Genomic DNA, 20522 nt, shown 5'->3' with positions numbered 1-20522 from the left:
CTTGGCTCTGTTTGAAATATTCTTTTTATTCTCTCTTCTATTTCCCGCTCGGTCCACCAGGTCCTGCAGGCACAGGGAAGACCGAGTCTGTCAAGGCTCTTGGCCACCAACTTGGACGCTTTGTCCTGGTCTTCAACTGTGATGAGACCTTTGATTTCCAGGTATGGACTTTAATGTGAGCTGAAAAATATGTAGTTGGGTTATAATAATTCCATGGCGTCCTGGTCTCAGATGTTTGTGCTTTAGATGATGAGTAATGTCCTGCTGTGTTGTGTCCTGTTAGGCCATGGGGCGTATCTTTGTAGGATTGTGTCAGGTTGGTGCCTGGGGCTGCTTTGATGAGTTTAACAGACTGGAGGAGAGGATGCTGTCGGCCGTTTCTCAGCAGGTTCAGTACATCCAGGTGGCCCTGAGGGAGCACAGCAACCCCAACCGTGACCGCAGTATGTACACTACAACTACCACTCAACTACGCCGTAAATCTAGTTTACTCTTTTTAGTGCTCTTTGATAAAACCCAAAAGAAGATCTTTATGAGAAGAATAAATTGAAGTGACCCAGAGATCTTTTTCTTTTATCGACAAAACCATATTTCTGCTGCACTCCAGTGCAGGACATGTGAAGCTGGTGGATGTGATTAAAGAGGATTATCTTCTGAATCCAAAGCCACATTTCTACAAAGATGACAATTAGTGTGTGCGTGCGTATGCGCGTGTGTGTGCGTATGTTACAGCAGACATTGTATCTTTTTCTGTTGTTGTTTTAGGTGCTCAAATCACCACTGAGCTGCTGAACAAACAAGTGAAGGTGAGCCCTGAGATGGCCATCTTTATAACCATGAACCCCGGCTATGCTGGTCGCTCCAACCTGCCTGACAACCTGAAGAAGCTTTTCCGCAGTCTAGCAATGACCAAACCCGACCGCCAGCTCATCGCTCAGGTCATGCTCTACTCACAGGGTTTCCGCACCGCCGAGACTCTCGCCAAGAAGATCGTTCCCTTTTTCAAGTAATATAGTTCATGTGATATTTTACTCCAACCATGTTCTGTTCAGATGTTATCTACTTCCTAATCAGGAGTTAATTTTTCACGCTTCCACCTGGTTTGTTCTCTCAGGCTGTGCGATGAGCAGCTCTCCTCACAGTCTCATTATGACTTCGGCTTGCGAGCTCTGAAGAGCGTTCTAATCAGTGCTGGAAACGTGAAGAGAGAACGCATCCAAAGGATCAAACGAGAGAAGCGTGAGCGTGGTGAGGATGTGGATGAGAATGAGATCGCAGAGAACCTTCCTGAGCAGGAGGTAAGAATAGGATGGATGGACAGTGTAATCTAAAGAGTGTTTGTGCAGAGACGTGTGTATTTATAGAATCATAATGAGGTTTTGGTGCCTAAACCTCTCCTCCTCCTGAGCAGATCCTGATTCAGAGTGTGTGTGAGACCATGGTGCCAAAGCTGGTGGCCGAGGACATCCCTCTGCTCTTCAGCCTGCTCTCGGATGTGTTCCCGGGTGTGCAGTACATGCGTGGAGAGATGACTGCTCTCAGGGAGGAGCTCAAGAAGGTCTGCTCGGAGATGTATCTCACGTATGGAGATGGGGATGATGTTGGCAGCATGTGGGTGGAAAAGGTAAATAAACTCAGACACTTGGTAAAATAATTAGGAGGATTTATAGCGCCCCCTCTGTAAACCTACGGTAATGACTGGGCTGTAATGATCTCTGTGATTTGTGTTTGTGATCAAAAGAGGAATAAGACGAGATGTTTCCTCTCCTCTAATGGACTGGTATCCAAATATCTATCATTTATCTTTTGATCTCATCCCCAAATGTCTTGAGTCACCAGAAGAAACAGATGAATTCATCTCACTGTTCTGATGGTTGTCTTTTTGTTCTTCAGGCTTCTATTTGTATTTTCTCACTTGGACTTGAATTAAAATCTCCTTTCACTCCTTGAACTTTCAGGTTCTCCAGCTCTACCAGATCACCCAGATCAATCATGGCCTGATGATGGTGGGTCCATCAGGCAGTGGAAAGACGATGGCTTGGCGTGTGCTGCTTAAAGCTTTGGAGAGGTTGGAGGGTGTTGAGGGAGTGGCACACATTATTGATCCCAAAGCCATAAGTAAAGACCACCTGTATGGGACCCTGGACCCCAACACCCGCGAATGGACAGATGGACTGTTCACACATGTGCTCAGAAAGTAAGCTGCTGAGAAAATTCCAGCAGTGGTTTCGGTGCTCTTCAGCATGTGGACTGAATGTTCTTGTGGAGAAGCTGTTTGTAGTGATGTTCTGATGAAGTCTCAGGTTGAGGTGTGTTTTTGTTGTTTCAGAATCATTGATAACGTTCGTGGGGAGTTGCAGAAAAGACAGTGGATAATTTTTGATGGTGATGTCGATCCTGAGTGGGTGGAGAATCTTAACTCTGTGCTGGATGACAACAAGCTGTTGACGCTGCCCAACGGAGAACGTCTCAGCCTGCCTCCCAATGTACACAACTCTGCTTTCTCCAAAATCAATTCTGAGATTCTCTTATGTCCTGAGACCAGTGTTTAAATAAAAAGTTCTTGCTCGCTGTTTCTTTGTAGGTGCGCGTGATGTTTGAGGTCCAGGACCTGAAGTATGCCACACTGGCCACCGTGTCGCGTTGTGGCATGGTGTGGTTTAGTGAGGATGTTCTCAGCACTGACATGATCTTCAGCAACTTCCTGTCCCGCCTGCGCAGCATCGCCTTGGATGAAGGTGAGGATGAAGCTCAGCGCATGCACAAAGGAACTGAGGATGAAGGAGAGGAAGCCGCCTCCCCTATGCTACAGGTAATTGGTCATTTACATTTCGAGTAGGTTTCTAACCAGCAGGTTTATGCATCATGCAAATCCATTTCTAATGATATTCTTACCCACAGATCCAGAGGGACGCGTCAGCCGTTCTTCAGCCCTACTTCACTTCCACAGGGCTTGTGATCAAGGCCCTTGAACACGCCTCCAAAATGGAGCACATAATGGACTTTACGCGCCTGCGCTGCTTGGGTTCTCTCTTCTCCATGATGCACCAGGCCTGCCGTAACATAGCCCTCTACAACAACAACCACCCAGACTTTCCAATGCCTGTAGAGCAGCTGGAGAAATACATTCAGGTCAGTGTGGACTAGACAGGGGCACAGTGCTGAAGAGTTCAGGTTGTTTTATGTAGAAGAAACAGTCTGGTATAAAATACGCTGAGATTTTAGTCCACAGTGAAATTGTGATTTGATGAGGTTTTTGTATTTGACGTTCTCGTTCTGATTCCATGCAGAAATATCTGATCTACGCCGTACTCTGGTCCTTCTCTGGCGATGGCAAACTGAAGATGAGGGCGGAGCTTGGAGAATACATTCGTCGCATCACCACTGTACCTCTTCCATCTGCACCTAACGTCCCCATCATCGACTACGAGGTGAACAGAGATCACTGCCCTCACCCCAGAGGGACCTTCTCAAACCCTCACCTTCTGTAAAACCCTGAGCACTGCACACACTCGGTCATGCTGGATTTCTGACTTTCTTTTAATATTTTGTAACTGGTTTTGGATCTTTTTAAATAAATGTCATTGTTACTGATAACTTTTATAAAAAAATACTTCATTATGAGGAGTCATTCAGAAGTCCTTCAAAACAGATAGCAGATTCCCATAAACCCATGATCATTAGACTGTACCTTCACTTCTCCAGCTGTTTCTGTTCCTGACATGAACCTAATGTTCTCCTCTGTGTTCACTTTCTTCTCCCAGGTGTCCATCACAGGTGAGTGGCAGTCCTGGCAAGGCAAGGTTCCTCAGATTGAGGTGGAAACTCACAAGGTGGCTGCACCTGATGTGGTGGTACCTACTCTGGACACTGTTCGTCATGAGGCTCTGCTCTACACCTGGCTCGCAGAACACAAACCTCTGGTGCTGTGTGGGCCTCCTGGATCAGGAAAAACCATGACCCTGTTTAGTGCCCTGCGTGCTCTTCCTGACATGGAGGTGAGATCAGTGCTACAGCAGCAAAATCTCCACAACACTGAAACATCACCACACTACAGCACCCACATTCACCTTTCAGCTTCTACACGAGGGAATGTTCTACCTAAAGGGGGGTGAAGTGTGTAGAACAGGACAGAGTTGGAGTGCATGAAAATAACTACACGTTTCTGCGTTCTGCTAGTGATCTCATTCTAAATCCTGGGAGACACACAATATACTGAGGTCTGAACCCTCCACGCTTCCAGAGCGAAGTTCTGGTGCACACGCCTCACTGTGCTGAGTTCAAGTCTTACTGCTTCTGTTTTTATTCGTCATTTTACTTTTCTAGGTTGTGGGTTTGAACTTCTCCAGTGCCACAACCCCAGAGCTGCTCCTCAAGACCTTTGACCATTACTGCGAGTATCGCCGCACACCCAACGGTGTTGTTCTCGCCCCGGTGCAGCTGGGCAAGTGGCTGGTGCTCTTCTGTGATGAGATCAATCTGCCTGATATGGACAAGTATAGCACACAGAGGGTCATCTCCTTCATCAGACAGGTGTGTGTGTGTGTGTGCGCGCGCGTGTGTGTGTGTTCATACAGACACACAGATTTGTTGGAACTCCTCCATGAAAAAGACGATCTCACACCTTCTTTTCTCTTGTTTGTTTGTTCGTGTACTTTTTCATGGAGGGGTAAAAAACCAAACTGTGCTCGTCTGTAACTACATCAGCATTTCTGGATTTTTTTACTTATTTTCTGTTTATTGATAGATGGTGGAACATGGAGGCTTCTATCGCACCTCTGATCAGACCTGGGTGAAACTGGAGAGGATCCAGTTTGTAGGAGCCTGTAATCCTCCAACAGACCCTGGCAGAAAACCTCTTTCTCATAGGTTTGTTCTCCACCTGTTTTAGCTTCTTCTTCTGTTGACCACACACTTTACAGTGATGGTGAATATTGCGGTGAGGTTTAAAGGTTTTATTCGTGCGTTTCAGGTTCCTGCGTCATGTTCCAGTGGTGTATGTGGACTACCCGGGTCCTGCTTCTCTCACTCAGATCTACGGTACCTTCAACAGGGCAATGCTCCGTCTCATTCCCTCACTGCGTACCTACGCTGAACCTCTCACTGCTGCCATGGTGGAGTTCTACACCATGTCTCAGGTCCGGATGGGTTCAGACACGGGTCCCGGTTTATCCTCTCAGCCAGTCCTAAATCTAACCCACCTTCTTCCTTTCTGTTCACAGGAGCGTTTCACACAGGACACCCAGCCCCACTATATCTACTCCCCCAGAGAGATGACCCGCTGGGTGAGGGGGATCTTTGAGGCGCTGCGGCCCCTGGAGACGCTGCCTGTGGAAGGACTGATACGTGTTTGGGCCCATGAGGCGCTACGTCTCTTCCAGGACAGGTAGATCACGTGACTGACCTCGTTCTCTGTGACTTGATTTCATTCATGTGTTTCTGGAATTCATTACGAGTCCATCAGTGTAATAAATCTTGCATTGTAAATAAGACCTTTTTACCGTGTACACGTGTATGGACACACGACACGTGCGGTACACTAATGCTGAAAACGTGAAATAACTGAGATAAAAAAAGGGTTTGTGTGATTTTAATTCAGATCTTTTGCAGTGTGAATTTAAAATCCAAGTAGAGTGCGTGTGCGTGCGCGTTCACCTTCACAGCATTGAATATTCACATCCAATGGAAATCTGAGACACTGCATTGCACGTGTGAGCTGTAACGTGAACGACTCGTACTGAACTGGAATGTTGTGTTTCTGTGGTGTGAACGCACACACACACTCCTACAGGACTCGTGTTCAATGAAGATTCTTTATTGAAATCTTGATCATGGTATTTAATTCCTGCAGGTTGGTGGAGGACGAGGAGCGGCGCTGGACCGATGAGAACATCGACAGTGTGGCTCTGAAGCACTTCCCTAACATAAATCGAGAGAAGGCCCTGAACCGCCCCATTCTCTACAGCAACTGGCTCTCAAAGGTCATCTCACGTCTAAACCTGGAGCCTTCATGCTTGTGTACTTTTCTTTCTTTACATTCCTGTAAGATGAATGTGTGTGTTGTGTTCAGGACTACATCCCAGTTGAGCAGGAGGAGCTACGAGACTATGTCAAGGCCCGTCTGAAGGTCTTCTATGAGGAGGAGTTGGATGTTCCTCTGGTGCTCTTCAATGAGGTTCTGGACCATGTGCTCAGAATTGACAGGTGAATTCAGTGGTTATTTATTGTCTGTATTTGGGTGTTTAGATTTCTGATTTAATTAATACATTTTTAATGGTATATTTAATATTTTTTTCCAGAATCTTCCGGCAGCCTCAGGGTCATCTTCTTCTGATTGGTGTCAGTGGTGCAGGAAAGACCACACTTTCACGTTTTGTAGCTTGGATGAACGGTCTGAGTGTCTATCAGATCAAGGTTTGTATAATCAGGATTATTGTATGATCTTTCCCACTGTTTACATGATCGAATGCACTGTCGTGTTTTACAGCTGTTTCAGAGAAGTGCAGATGTAAATGGATTTTCCAAAACTCTATTTTTTCCTCTTTAACACTTCTGTAGGTCCATAGAAAGTACACAGGTGAGGACTTTGATGAGGACCTGAGAACTGTCCTTCGTAGGTCTGGATGCAAAAATGAGAAGATTGCGTTTATCATGGATGAATCAAATGTGCTGGACTCAGGCTTCCTGGAGCGCATGAACACCCTGCTGGCCAACGGAGAAGTGAGAAGAGAGATTTACAGATAAATGCAGATGATTACAGAGTAATTGTACCTTTTTCAGCCTGTGTGTTAATGACTGTGTGTGTGTGTGTGTGTGAGCGCAGGTGCCTGGTCTGTTTGAAGGTGATGAATATGCAACATTAATGACTCAGTGTAAGGAGGGGGCTCAGAAGGAGGGTCTGATGCTGGACACTCATGAGGAATTGTACAAATGGTTCACTAGCCAGGTGATCAGAAACCTCCATGTGGTTTTCACCATGAACCCTTCATCTGAGGGCTTGAAGGACCGAGCTGCCACCTCTCCTGCTCTGTTCAACAGGTGCTTTTACTTCGTTCTATTTCATGATCTTCAGCAGCAGTGATGTACAGTGTAAACTCCAGATCAGCACACGCAGAAGTAAATGATGATGATGATGAGAAGTAGTGCTAGATACTGTTGATTTAGGATAGAAAATCAGCTTCTAAAGTTAGAAGGCCTCATTTCTCCACACTTGTGTGTTAATTGTGTGATTGTGGTTTTATCTTGTACAGATGTGTGTTGAACTGGTTTGGTGATTGGTCCACTGAGGCTCTCTATCAGGTGGGCAAAGAATTCACCAGTAAGATGGACCTGGAAAAGCCCAACTACAAAGTTCCTGACTACATGCCCACTGTTTATGACAAACTGCCCCAACCACCCACTCACCGTGAGGCGATCGTCAACGGCTGTGTGTTTGTTCACCAGACTTTACACCAGGTTTGAGATGATACCATTTTCTTCATAAATGTGTTGCATTGAAGGTGTTAAATATATAAATATAAATGTGTGTGTGTGTGTGGTGTGTTGTGTGGGTGTGTTGGTGGGTGGGTGTTGGGTGGGTGGGGTAAAGGATTTGTAATCTGAGCTTTCGGTTTCTTTTTTCCACATCTTAAGGCTAATAACCGTTTAGCAAAGCGTGGTGGTCGCACCATGGCCATCACTCCACGCCACTACCTGGACTTCATCAACCACTACGCCAACCTGTTCAATGAGAAACGCAGTGAGCTTGAGGAGCAGCAGATGCATCTTAATGTTGGACTACGCAAAATCAAAGAGACTGTGGATCAGGTACCCAGCATGCACAAAAAAAAAACTTCTGGTGAACCTCAGCAGCTCCTAGTTCTTGTGATGTTCTCATTCTTCACATGTCTGTGTTAACGAGTGTTTTGTCAGAACTCTTTATTCTCACCTTTTTATATGATCATCTGATCGTCTTTAAACACTGATACGATGTTGACGTTGGAACTGTACGTCAGGTTGAGGAGCTACGGAGAGATCTGAGGATCAAGAGCCAAGAACTGGAGGTAAAGAATGCTGCTGCCAACGACAAGCTGAAGAAGATGGTGAAAGACCAACAAGAGGCTGAGAAGAAGAAGGTAAGACGTGGTGGTGTTCACAGCAGAACAGAACTGTGTTTGAGGTTGGTGTGTTGGTGTGAAGCAGGTGCATGTTCTCTCTTTTTGCAGGTTATGAGTCAGGAGATCCAAGAAGCAGTTTATAAACAACAGGAAGTTATTAAGGACAAACAGTTAAGAGTGAAGCAAGACCTGGACCAGGTGGAGCCTGCTGTCATTGAGGCTCAGAATGGTATGTCTGGTGTTTACCTTCTGCTCAGTTCCCGTCTGTGTGTGTTTTTTTAAACGTAATAATATTTTCTCTTAGACTGAAGATAAATTACACACAGATTAAATAATACTTGAAATAAACTTCTGCTTTGCTGTGGGTCTTCTGCCTCCTGCACTGCTGTGGAGCTCGGTCTCGTTTGAGCACTTTATTATCTTCCTTCCAGCTTTTCATCATGGTCTTCTCCTGCTTTGTGCTACTTTGTTCTGATGAACACCTGTGATAACGCCTGTGCTCTTCCTCTCTTCACCCCTTTGTTATTTCTCTGCACCCTGTCGCTCCATTGTTCCCCTTCCTGGCCCGGTTGGCTTTTAGCTGTTAAGTCTATTAAGAAGCAGCATTTGGTGGAGGTGAGGTCCATGGCCAACCCGCCGGCAGCGGTCAAACTGGCTTTGGAGTCCATCTGCCTGCTTCTGGGCGAGAGCACCACCGATTGGAAGCAGATCCGCTCCATCATTATGCGCGAGAACTTCATCCCTACTATCGTTAACTTTTCTGCTGAAGAGATCAGGTGACTAGTGTGTGGCATGGAGTTACAGCTGGCCTGTGTATGAGAGAGAGGTTCTGCTCACATCTGCTCACGTTCATGCACACGTTTAACATGAAGGGTCTAAATTGGGTTTTGTTCAGAGGTTCTGTTTTGGCTTTAACATCTCCAAGCACGTGATGTGACTAAAGCAGAAGCAGTCCACTTTTTCCTACAATACTGCCCTGTGCTCCTGCCACCTCCACATCCATCAGTCCTGCATGGTGTTAAAACCTCCCCATCCTTTCTCCATCCCCCTCTCCCCCTTCCCCCATTCCACCCTCCCTTCCCTCCCCAGCTGTCAGCTCTATTAAGAAGCAGCATCTTGTTGAAGTCCGTGCCATGGCCAACCCACCTGCTGCTGTTAAACTGGCACTAGAGTCTATCTGCCTCCTGCTGGGGGAGGAGACTAATGACTGGAAAAAGATCAGACAAGTTATAATCAGAGACAATTTCATCTCCAGCATAGTGAACTTTGTCTCTGAGGACATGAGGTATTGTTTACATTTATCTCTAACTTTGCTTGGTGTATTTAATGACAGTATTTCTTTAGTTTGATCAGTAGTGTTTAAACACCACAGTCTCCACGTCCAGGTGGAAACTCGTAACTGCGTCAGCTGGAGCAGGTTATTTAGCACACAGCTTCATTTGTTGATCTTTTTGAATGACTGATAAATCCAGACAGTACGATTAATTATAAACACGTGGTGGTAAAGTGAACCACATTAAACACACCCTGATCATTCTTCCCCCCACTCATGCCCCTTATACCCCACCCCCCCCTCTGTGTGCCAGTAATTCAGCTCAAATCTGAAGGTGACCTTATAATGACTTGTGTTTTGGGACACAGTGATGCTATTCGTGAGAAGATGAAAAAGAACTACATGTCCAACCCCAGTTACAACTACGAGCAGGTCAACAGAGCCTCGCTGGCATGCGGGCCGATGGTCAAATGGGCCATCGCACAGGTGAGTTTCTTTCAACCGGCACATCAGATGCTGCGCTTTACACTTTACTCACCAGCACTCAGGAGCAAGTTGTGTTTTTACTGTCTTCTTTATTACCAACATCTGTCTGTTTCTATAAGACGTAAACCAGTCCATCTGACACAATAGCTTCAGAATCGTCTCCACGGTTCACTCAGAATGCTTTTCTGATGTTTGATGTGAACATTAGCTGAAGCTCCTCACATGGATCTCTTCGATTTTATGCCCCATTTGGTGCCACATGATTGATTACGTGTTATTAATGTAATGAAGTTAAAAAGCGTGTAAACTTCTGAAGGCCTGATGTGATCTGCAGGTCATGAATTTTATGATTGAGATGTTTGTGAAATGGTGTTGAAGTTCTCCTTGTCTGTGTGTAGTTGAATTATGCAGACATGTTGAAACGTGTGGAGCCTCTCAGGAATGAACTGCAGAAGCTTGAGGATGATGCCACGGACAATAAGACCAAAGCAGAAGAAGTGGAGCAGATGATTCGGGACCTAGAAGCCAGCATTGCTCGCTATAAGGAGGAGTATGCGGTGCTCATCTCTGAAGCTCAGGCCATTAAAGCTGACCTGGCGGCAGTGGAGGCCAAGGTGAGGTTCTTTAACCTGCAGTTGTTCTTCTGTAAATAAATAGACTTCTAACCCTTCTGGTATCTGCAGGTGAACCGTAGTACAGCACTTCTGAAGAGCCTGTCTGCTGAGCGAGACCGCTGGGAAAAGACCAGTGAGACCTTTAAGAACCAGATGTCCACCATAGCTGGTGACTGTCTGCTCTCAGCTGCCTTCATTGCCTATGCAGGCTACTTTGACCAGCAGATGAGGCAAAATCTCTTCACCACTTGGTCTCACCACCTTCAGCAGGCCAACATCCAGGTATTTCTGATGAGCGACGGTCTGTGTATTTCTGAATGTGATGTTATGAATTTGAGGATCGTAGCTTTACTGAGAGATTGAAATGTTTTTTAAACGCAGTTCCGCACAGACATTGCCAGGACTGAATATTTGTCGAATGCGGATGAGCGTCTGCGCTGGCAGGCCAACTCTCTACCTGCTGATGATCTGTGCACTGAAAATGCTATCATGCTCAAGAGGTTCAACAGGTAAGTGGAGAACTCGGTGTGGTGTCAGTGATTCATATGAAATGAAGAGCAGGTCAGTGATGTTCCTTTGTGCTTTTCAGGTATCCACTGATCATCGATCCTTCTGGCCAGGCCACGGAGTTCATAATGAACGAGTACAAGGAGCGCAAAATCACACGTACCAGCTTCTTGGACGATGCCTTCAGGAAGAACTTGGAGAGTGCACTGAGATTTGGTAACCCTCTGCTTGTGCAGGTGTGTGTTAGACGTTAAACTGGATCCTGTGTTTATACGAATATTTAAGTGGTTTATTAATTATTATGATGGTGTGTGTGTGTGTGTGTGTGTGTGTGTGTGTGTGTGTGTGTGTGTGTTGAAACGACTGGTTTTATTTACAGGATGTGGAGAGCTACGACCCCATCCTCAACCCTGTGCTCAACAGAGAAGTTCGCAGGACTGGTGGAAGAGTTCTCATCACCCTGGGAGACCAGGATATTGACTTATCTCCTTCCTTCGTCATCTTCCTTTCAACCAGAGATCCAACGGTATGTTCACTGGTCTTCTGCACTTCATCTCCACACCATGAGCAACTGGTCTTCTGCACTTCATCTCCACACCATGAGCATTACTGTATATAAAACACGTTCAACAATTAATCCTCCATTCTTCTCACAGGTGGAGTTCCCACCAGATCTCTGCTCACGTGTTACCTTTGTAAACTTCACGGTGACCAGAAGCAGTCTACAGAGTCAGTGTCTCAACGAGGTCCTAAAGGCTGAGCGTCCTGATGTGGATGAGAAGCGCTCTGACCTTCTTAAACTGCAGGGTAAGAAATAGGACTGAGAAGCAGCAGGTTCGAGTCTGTTCCTAATTCCTGTAGAACATTTAGATCTCGGTTCTGTAAGCTGTAGTGCTGGTTTTAAGCGGGTGAGGGTCATGTTTGTTAGATGGGGATTAAATCGTCCTTGTTCCTCTGTGAAGGTTAATTAAAGATGGTGAAATATGTGGATTCTGGTAGGACTGGAATCATTTTAAACCAAAAATAACATTTTAGTAGGATCAACATCGCTGTGCATCAACACTAATTCTGTTCTTCTGTCTAATCAAAACACTACATTTCAGTTTTTGAAATAATAGAAATAATCCTACTAGTATTGACTGTGATGCAGGTCTCAGATGTTCGGCACTGTGAGCTCATGCTGGTGCTGTTAAGATCTGATTAGAACTGAAATCTGAAGATATCAGAGGTAATTTTAGCTTTAAATCTCTGCATTTCCAGGTGAGTTCCAGCTGCGTTTGCGTCAGTTGGAAAAGTCGCTGCTGCAGGCACTGAACGAGGTCAAGGGGCGAATACTGGACGATGACACCATCATCACTACACTTGAGAACCTGAAGAAGGAGGCTGCAGAGGTGACCAGGAAAGTGGAGGAGACCGATATCGTGATGCAGGAAGTGGAAACTGTGTCACAGCAGTATCTCTCACTGTCTTCTGCATGCAGCAGCATCTACTTCACCATGGAGGCTCTTAACCAGGTTTGATTACGCGTGTGTGCGTGCGTGTGTGCGAGATGCTTACAATCCACACAGCTCCACTCATTTACTGCTCACACTCACTGGAAAACAGTCCCTCAAATTCACCTCTAATAAAATAATAATAAACTTAAATCATGTAATTGAACATGTTCCTGCTTGTGCATCATCCAGGCCTGAGATCAGACACGTCATTAAATGGTGATTGTATCTGATTCTCTTCACTCCTCTCCTGCATGTGAGTGCTGATTGCTATAAAAGTGTGCTTCATTCTATAATCTGCACATGAATAATTGCTCCTCTGTTTCACGTGTGAGAAGGTTGATGGAGATACGAGGGAACCATCGCTGTGTTCGATCTAATACAGAGCCTTTACTGTCGCTCTCAGGCTCAAAATCTGTGTTTATTATTAAAATATGTGCAGCACTGCGACAGGAACATTGTTCTTTTAGATCCATGGCTCGTGTGTGTGTGTGTGTGTGTGTGTGTGTGTGTGTGTGTGTGTGTGTGTGTGTGTGTGTGTGTGTGTGTGTGTGTGTGATCGAGTAAAGAATGTTCAGTCTGAGAAATGGTCTCTGGACTCTGAATGAATCATTAGTTTTTCTGTTCTGCAGATGCACTTCCTGTATCAGTACTCGCTCCACTTGTTCTTGGACATCTACCACACGGTGCTGTATGAGAACGCTAACTTGAAGACTGTGAGTGATCACACGCAGCGTCTGTCTCTCATCACCAAGGACTTGTTCCAGGTAAGACACGAGGTTCATGATGATCCTTTGCCTAAACGTTGGACTACAGTTAGCATGTTCTCCTCAGCGTGGTATTTGAGCTAGCAGGATCTGTTCCTTTTTCTCAGGTTGCTTTTAACAGAGTGGCTCGAGGCATGCTCCATCAGGACCACATCACTTTTGCCATGCTGCTGGCCAGGATTAACCTGAAAGGCATCACCAGGTGAGAGGTGTAATGGGCGTGGCCTATTATTATTAGTTGGTTTGTGATTGTACTGAAATGTTTTGGATGAGATCAGTGATCATGTCTGTAATAAACGTGTTTCTGAAGGAACCCTGCTTTGGTTCCAACACAATGATTTCTGGGTTAAATATGGAATCTTTCTTGTGCTTTATCAGTGCTTATTGTGTAAAACCCAAACCAGTTCCAGATCACGTGACTCTGGGTTTACTGGATGGTTCTTTGAGCTGGACTGTGTACAGGGCAGGTGTGATCCAGAAGCAGGGTGGAGAGAAACTGGGTGTAATGAGTGAGATGTTTAACGTTCACACACTCACTAATCTCCTGTTGCATTTCAGTGAACCATCATATGACCCAGAGTTCCAGCACTTCCTCCGTGAGAAGGAGATCGTCCTGACTGGTACAGCTGTACCTAAGGTGAAGGGGCTGAGCACGGAGCAGAGCGAGGCCATGGTGCGTCTGAGCCGCTTACCTGCCTTCAAAGACCTGGTGGTTAAAGTTCAGGCTGATGAGGTGAGAGATTGTACTGGACTTTTCACTGAATTTACACTCAGACCTTTATAGTGATCATCATCATCATTTATTATAATCGTCATTATTATTATTATTATTATTATTATTATTATAGTACTTGCATTTTGTTATAATTGAACAGTCGGCTGTTCGGCTCTTCGGCTGTTCTCGGAGTAGTTGTGTATGATGTGTAGCAGTAAGAGTGTGTATCTGTTAACTATTAATACCAAAGTGCCGTCACTAAAAACGATCCACTTGTGTCAGCATGATGGGAAGAGAACAGAAAGGAGAGGAGAAGGAACTGTGAAGGATCTGAAACATCTCCACTCATCATGTGGATATGGGTGTTGGACTTGGTTCCCTTGTATACTTGTGTATGGTATAGATTCAGGTAGATGCTTTGAAGCTCAGTGGACAGAGTTTTGCTCAGTACAAATACTACAAGGAACAGAGCAAAAGCAGAAGCTGTCATTTCCTGCAGATGATAAAGTAATAGTTAGCGTCCAAATACTTTTGCCCCTGTGTGTGTGAGGGAATGGGTTTTAATAAAGTCATTTGTGTGTTGCAGCAATTCTTCATGTGGGTGGAGAGTAACTCCCCTGAGCTCTCAGTGCCGTATCTCTGGGAAGAGGACAAGACCACCAGTAAGTTATCTTTTTATTTCATCTACTAGTTTTTGGATCATCTGATCAGATGTATGAAGCTCGTGTTCCTGTTCCGTAGCCCCCATTGGCCAAGCCGTGCACCAGCTGCTTCTAATTCGGGCGTTTCGTCCGGATCGTCTGCTGGCCATGTCTTCCATCTTTGTGGCCAAAGTCTTGGGTGAGAACTTCATGTCCATTATTGAACAGCCGCTGGACTTGGCCAACATTGTGGAGAGTGAGGTAGGAACTGGCTTTGAAGACCAGCATGAAGAATGTAGCGCTAAAATACTTGAACATTTTGAAAATGTTTTTGCATATTTAATTGAACAGAATTACTCTCGTCCCTCATCCCCTGTGTCTGTGTCCCCCTCATCCCTCATCCCCTGTGTCTGTATCCCCCTCGTCCCTCATCCCCTGTGTCTGTGTCCCCCTCGTCCCTCATCCCTGTGTCTTTGTGATCTGCTTCATGAACCTTTTCTAGGTGAAGCCAGGAACTCCAGTGCTCATGTGCTCAGTGCCTGGGTATGATGCCAGTGGCCTGGTCAGAGACTTGGCTGCAGAGCAGAACAAACACATTACCTCCATCTCCATTGGTAAGAACCTGGTCTCCTACTCCATACCTTTAGTCTCAACCATCTCACAAATACAACCAATCCATCAACTTTATTTTCTCTACAGGTTCTGCTGAGGGCTTCAACAAGGCTGACCGAGACATTAACACTGCAGTGAAGTCTGGAAGGTGGGCATCTCCAGAGTGTCAGACTCGGTGGCATTTAAAGATCTGTCCTGCAGTGAGAATCATCACTAGCAGCTATTTTCCTCTGTAGGTTTTAACAGATACTCTTTTGATTCTGTTGTCAATTAGATGGGTGATGTTGGAGAACGTTCACCTGGCACCTGGTTGGCTCATGCAGCTGGAGAAGAAGCTTCACTCCATGCAGCCTCACGCCAGCTTCCGCCTCTTCCTCACCATGGAGATCAACCCCAAGGTCAAACCCTCACCCCTGTACTACTGTCCCACTACAGTTCCATGATTGATCGGTTTTAAAATGACTGCCTTAGAACTCTCTCTCACGATCATGTGAATCCTGATTTTCTGGTCCTGGATCAGAAGGCTTTCATGGTTGTATCTGAGCAGCTTGTGTTTAACAGATGGAGCAGAATAATTAGTGTGAAGAGAAACTCACCTGTTACATGATCAGTATTTTGGACTTTATTTTCTGCAGGTTCCAGTGAACTTGTTGCGTGCTGGTCGTATCTTTGTCTTTGAGCCACCTCCTGGCATGAAGGCCAACATGCTGAGGACGTTCAGTAGTATTCCAGTTGCTCGCATGTGCAAGGTGAGGGGTCTGAACACCACGTTATTTAACAGAGTTTGAGTTTTGTGTTTATTGTCTTGGTGAAAAACACCTCTGCACTGTTGCAGGCCCCGAACGAGCGAGCGCGTCTGTACTTTCTCCTCGCCTGGTTTCATGCAGTCATCCAGGAACGTCTCCGATATGCTCCACTCGGATGGTCCAAGAAGTACGAGTTTGGAGAGTCTGACCTGCGCTCGGCCTGTGACACCGTGGACACTTGGCTGGACGACACCGCGAAGGTCTGAGATCATTTCAGTCTTCTACAACACACACACACACACACACACACACACACAGGTTTTTCTCACTGTGAAATGTTCCATTGGGTCTTTAAGAAGTGACTCAGATTCTTTTCCACTGTTTGTCTGTAACAGGGTCGTCAGAACATCTCTCCTGATAAGATCCCGTGGGCTGCGCTCAAGACCCTGATGGCGCAGTCTATATACGGCGGTCGTATCGATAATGAATTTGATCAGCGTCTGTTGATCACTTTCCTGGATCGCATCTTCACCACTAAAAGCTTTGATAGTGATTTCAAGCTGGCACTTAAAGTGGACGGTCATAAGGATATTAAAATGCCTGATGGTATTCGGTCAGTAAAACATCAGATCTCCTGGACTCCTGTAGAGCTCCGTCTGTACCTGTTTCTTTATTATAACCTGCAGAACGTTTTGGTTTTACAGACGTGAAGAGTTCATGCACTGGGTGGAGATGCTGCCAGATACTCAGACTCCCTCATGGCTGGGTTTGCCTAGCAACGCTGAGAAGGTTCTTCTCACCACTCAGGGTACAATTATTTGTTCTCTCGGTCTTCTTCTCTTTCATGTCTGTGATTGGTGGATATCCATCTCTCTCTTTCTCTCTCTTTCTGATTGACATGGAAATCTCTTTTCTCGTGTGTTCTTTATTAATGAATCTGCTCTTTAAAGTGTTTTCTCTGAGATGTTCTCAGCATCCACAGGCTCTTAACAGATTCCACATTTCACAAAGGGTTTGTTTCCATGGTGTTGCTCTGAGCGTAACACACAGTCTCTCCTGTGTATGATCTTCTCCAGCTGCTACTGACACGGTCTCTACATAATCACTCCACCACACACACACACACACACACACATATATATTTAAGTGTAAACCCCTGACCGTTCCTCTCGTGTGGTGTTTTCATGATTCTCCTGTTCGGGATGATGATATGACCTTCATTTCTCTGTGAAGGCTTTCCACTAGATTTGTGCTCGTTCAGCCAAAAGAGCAGTAATCTTTTTGATGCCATGTAACCAGCCCCCGCCCCCCCCCCCATCAACTCAATCCAAAGAGCTTGAACATCCTAAGGGAAAAATTATAAATGGATATTAGATGCTTCAGACTTTATGCTTCATAATAGCATCAGGGAGCATCCATGAGCTTCTTCTGGTCGTACACATGTGGAGTCTGTGTGTCATGCTGAGAGCTGGACCATGTCCTCACCCTCCAGCAGCTGTATTTCACTGCCAATCATGTCAACACATTCCAGCTTCAAACCTCTGCTTTATATGTTAAACCTGCGTATGGTCATCACTCACCTCGCATGGAACCCCTGAAATCTTCACCGTTTCCTGCTTCCTGCTTATCGGAAACAAGTTGCTGTTTATTTTTTTGTTGCTGCCTGAGTTTTTACTACCATTTTGGAGTAAATATATTCGTCAGCCACCGTCTGTTCTTCTCTTTCCTCCTTTATTCCCCTTTGGGATCCTGGTCCCCTCTGTGTTTGTTGTTGTTCATTGCCACCACCCTCTTGCATGGTTCTGCCTCCCTTCCCTGCTCTCCCCAGGCACAGACATGATGGGTAAGCTGCTGAAAATGCAGATGTTGGAGGATGAGGACGACCTGGCTTACGAGACGGAGAAGAAACAGCGTACACCGTCATCCTCAGACGCCCAGCCGGCATGGATGAGGACGCTGCACAGTACTGCATGCAACTGGCTCCAGCTGATCCCACTGTCCGTCAGTCCACTCAAACGTACCGTGGAGAACATCAAGGTGGGTTCTGGAACAACCACAAATCCAAAAGCAGGTTTAATCATTAACTCATTACAATCTTTTACTGAAGAATCATTTGCACTATAGACTATAAATATTCTTAAAGGAAGGAGAAAGCATTCAGAAGACCACATTAAAATAAACCCATGGTTGATGTTACAGCAGATGTTACTGCATCAGTTCTGCAGTGTTTACTGTAATGTTGGAATTCTGTTTGGACTGTAGGATCCTCTGTTCCGGTTCTTCGAGAGAGAGGTAAAGATGGGAGCTTGCATGCTGCACGATGTGCGTCAGGACCTCACGGACGTTGTTCAGGTTTGTGAGGGCAAAAAGAAGCAGACCAACGTACTGCGCACTTTAATCAACGACTTCGTTAAAGGTGAGTGATCAGTTCCAGAGTAATGATCAGTTCAAAATCACGTCATGATCTCGTAACTAGACCTTTAAAGCTGATGCCGTTTCAGTGCTGTTAATAATCCAGTTGAGGAATTGTTACTTTTATCCGTTTACCTGAAACATCACAAAACATCCTGGTGTAAACATCACCCATAGCTGTGAAGTGAGAGGGATGAAACGGAGATCCCGAGTCTGAAGTGCAGATCTGGCGTATCAGAGTCAGAAGGTTAAGCAGATGAATCGATGCGCTGATCGTGCTTCAGGGAGCAGGAGGCATCAGTTCCACAGGACTTGGTGACCGCAGAGTCCTGACCCAAACCACTGGAGAAGACTATAAGAAGATTCAGGAACTGAGACTTGAACGACAAGATCTCAGCCTAAAAGAAATGCAGCTCTGTTTATGATTCTGTAGAACAATGTGAAAACAAATATAATTTAATGTGCATTTATTTTCTTTTCATTATTTCAAATGCACAAATATTTCCAGTGAGATGTAAAATGCTTTTAAATGGCATCATATTAATGTTCTGGGTTTCTGCAGGAATTCTGCCCCAGAGCTGGTGTCGTTACACCGTTCCTGCATCCATGACTGTGATCCAGTGGGTGGCTGATTTTAGCGACCGCATCAAACAGCTGCAGCAGATCTCACAGGGAGCAGCCAGCGGGGGCGCTAAAGAGCTGAAGGTGACCTTAAAAACTGAACAGTTATTTATTGGTCACCAAAGTGTTTCTGAAAGGAACGTTTTCCAAAACCTGCTTCTTCTGAATATATTCCTGCTGTTATTTCTCCTGAGTTTACTCACAGTGTGGAACTCGAGTTTGTGCTGAAGTCGGTAAAAATCACATGTGAATGTGGACCTGTAACACAATTCTTTTAGACGTTCTACCAGACCTTGCAGTTAATGCGTTTAGATGGTCCGCATGTTCAGTACAGACGGTAGTGAAACGTAAACAAATACACAAGTTCAACATTTGCTTTCTTGTGCAGGATAAAACTGAAGAAACTGTTTGTAAATAATGACCTTGTTATATTTTTCAGAATATCCACGTGAACCTGGGTAGCCTGTTTGTGCCAGAAGCCTACATCACTGCAACCCGTCAGTATGTAGCTCAAGCTAATAGCTGGTCTCTGGAGGAACTCGCTCTGGAGGTGAACGTCACCTCAGCACAGGGAGCAGCACTCGATGCCTGCAGCTTCGGCATCAAGGGTGAGCTTCTCAGATGGCTTACATGAGGGTGGGTGGGTGTGTGTGTGTGTTAAATGAGAAATGATTTGCGTTTCTCTGTAGGTCTGAAGCTGCAGGGTGCCACATGCACCAACAATAAGCTCTCTTTGTCTTCTGCCATCTCCACGGAGCTTCCTCTCACACAGCTGCGCTGGTTAAAGCAAAGCAATTTGGAAAAGAGGAACATGGTGAGAACCGTTCTTCACTTTTCCCCAGACCTGCACGTGTACATGAACCTGATCAGCTTCTCTCACCTTCACTCTGTACTTCAGGTCACGCTGCCAGTTTACCTGAACTTCACCCGCACAGATCTGATCTTCACTGTGGACTTCGACATCGCCATGAAGGAGGACCCACACAACTTCTACGAGCGTGGTGTTGCCATCCTCTGCACCGAGTAGATTCCTGCTCAGCCCGAGTGCGGTTCCTGAGAATTCCTCATTATTTCCTGTTCATCTGGGATTCTTTATGGCTCGCTAGAGAATTCCTAGTGTGTGTGTGTGTGTGTGTGTGTGTGTGTGTGTGTGTGTGTGTGTGTGTGTGTGTGTGTGTGTGTGTGTGTGTGTGTGTGTGTGTGTGTGTGTGTGTGTGTGTGTGTGTGTGTGTGTGTGTGTGTGTGTGTGTGTGTGTGTGTGTGTGACTTTAACTTTGCATTAGAAATGTAATCATTTATCTTTAGAAAGTCAGAAACCAGTAGTCGAGTAGTTCAGTAGTCGAGTAGTTCACTCACTGATGGAGATGTTTTTAAAGAAAGAAGCTGCATGTGTTTTAAGACGGAATAATGGAGGTTGAATAAAAGTGCTGCATGTCGTTTGGTCTTCAGAGGGAATTCAGATTAGGAATATTTGCTGGAGTTCAGATTTCAGTCAGAGGAAGTGAGCTGTGAACATCATTATATTTCTGTAAACTCCTA

General features: G+C 45.5%; 1 protein-coding gene across 2 annotated transcripts in view; it reads left to right on the top strand.

Moving 5' to 3' along the window:
• Positions 1-20522, top strand: part of dync1h1 (dynein, cytoplasmic 1, heavy chain 1) — a gene marked incomplete at its 5' end in the record, with an annotated part of 31730 nt that overhangs the window by 11182 nt on the left and 26 nt on the right. The window contains 51 exons of one of the 2 annotated variants that reach the window (XM_083550773.1): positions 61-161; positions 284-443; positions 766-1006; positions 1115-1298; positions 1412-1624; positions 1959-2197; positions 2330-2486; positions 2585-2812; positions 2902-3132; positions 3291-3431; positions 3765-3998; positions 4327-4533; positions 4748-4869; positions 4973-5138; positions 5223-5386; positions 5852-5981; positions 6071-6204; positions 6300-6414; positions 6559-6720; positions 6824-7038; positions 7251-7455; positions 7633-7806; positions 7995-8114; positions 8205-8325; positions 9186-9381; positions 9738-9855; positions 10254-10469; positions 10539-10751; positions 10851-10978; positions 11059-11212; positions 11356-11502; positions 11633-11783; positions 12237-12490; positions 13102-13236; positions 13344-13438; positions 13795-13969; positions 14538-14613; positions 14693-14853; positions 15095-15206; positions 15292-15352; positions 15479-15602; positions 15840-15953; positions 16040-16210; positions 16346-16563; positions 16655-16758; positions 17779-17987; positions 18213-18366; positions 18925-19067; positions 19423-19591; positions 19673-19797; positions 19882-20522. The exon at positions 19882-20522 is cut by the window's right edge and continues 26 nt beyond it. In XM_083550773.1, coding sequence (XP_083406899.1) covers positions 61-161; positions 284-443; positions 766-1006; positions 1115-1298; positions 1412-1624; positions 1959-2197; positions 2330-2486; positions 2585-2812; positions 2902-3132; positions 3291-3431; positions 3765-3998; positions 4327-4533; positions 4748-4869; positions 4973-5138; positions 5223-5386; positions 5852-5981; positions 6071-6204; positions 6300-6414; positions 6559-6720; positions 6824-7038; positions 7251-7455; positions 7633-7806; positions 7995-8114; positions 8205-8325; positions 9186-9381; positions 9738-9855; positions 10254-10469; positions 10539-10751; positions 10851-10978; positions 11059-11212; positions 11356-11502; positions 11633-11783; positions 12237-12490; positions 13102-13236; positions 13344-13438; positions 13795-13969; positions 14538-14613; positions 14693-14853; positions 15095-15206; positions 15292-15352; positions 15479-15602; positions 15840-15953; positions 16040-16210; positions 16346-16563; positions 16655-16758; positions 17779-17987; positions 18213-18366; positions 18925-19067; positions 19423-19591; positions 19673-19797; positions 19882-20010 — 8216 coding nt within the window. In that variant the 3' untranslated portion in view covers positions 20011-20522. Of the gene's footprint in view, positions 1-60; positions 162-283; positions 444-765; positions 1007-1114; positions 1299-1411; positions 1625-1958; positions 2198-2329; positions 2487-2584; positions 2813-2901; positions 3133-3290; positions 3432-3764; positions 3999-4326; positions 4534-4747; positions 4870-4972; positions 5139-5222; positions 5387-5851; positions 5982-6070; positions 6205-6299; positions 6415-6558; positions 6721-6823; positions 7039-7250; positions 7456-7632; positions 7807-7994; positions 8115-8204; positions 8326-8676; positions 8873-9185; positions 9382-9737; positions 9856-10253; positions 10470-10538; positions 10752-10850; positions 10979-11058; positions 11213-11355; positions 11503-11632; positions 11784-12236; positions 12491-13101; positions 13237-13343; positions 13439-13794; positions 13970-14537; positions 14614-14692; positions 14854-15094; positions 15207-15291; positions 15353-15478; positions 15603-15839; positions 15954-16039; positions 16211-16345; positions 16564-16654; positions 16759-17778; positions 17988-18212; positions 18367-18924; positions 19068-19422; positions 19592-19672; positions 19798-19881 lie in introns of both variants that reach the window. The other variant, XM_083550774.1, reaches the window with a different exon arrangement.

Source organism: Silurus aristotelis (genome assembly GCF_946808225.1).
Source record: "Silurus aristotelis genome assembly, chromosome: 9".
In the NCBI taxonomy this organism is placed as follows: domain Eukaryota; kingdom Metazoa; phylum Chordata; class Actinopteri; order Siluriformes; family Siluridae; genus Silurus; species Silurus aristotelis.
Note: the sequence above shows the minus strand (reverse complement) of the source record. Positions and strands in the feature narration are given on the sequence as shown.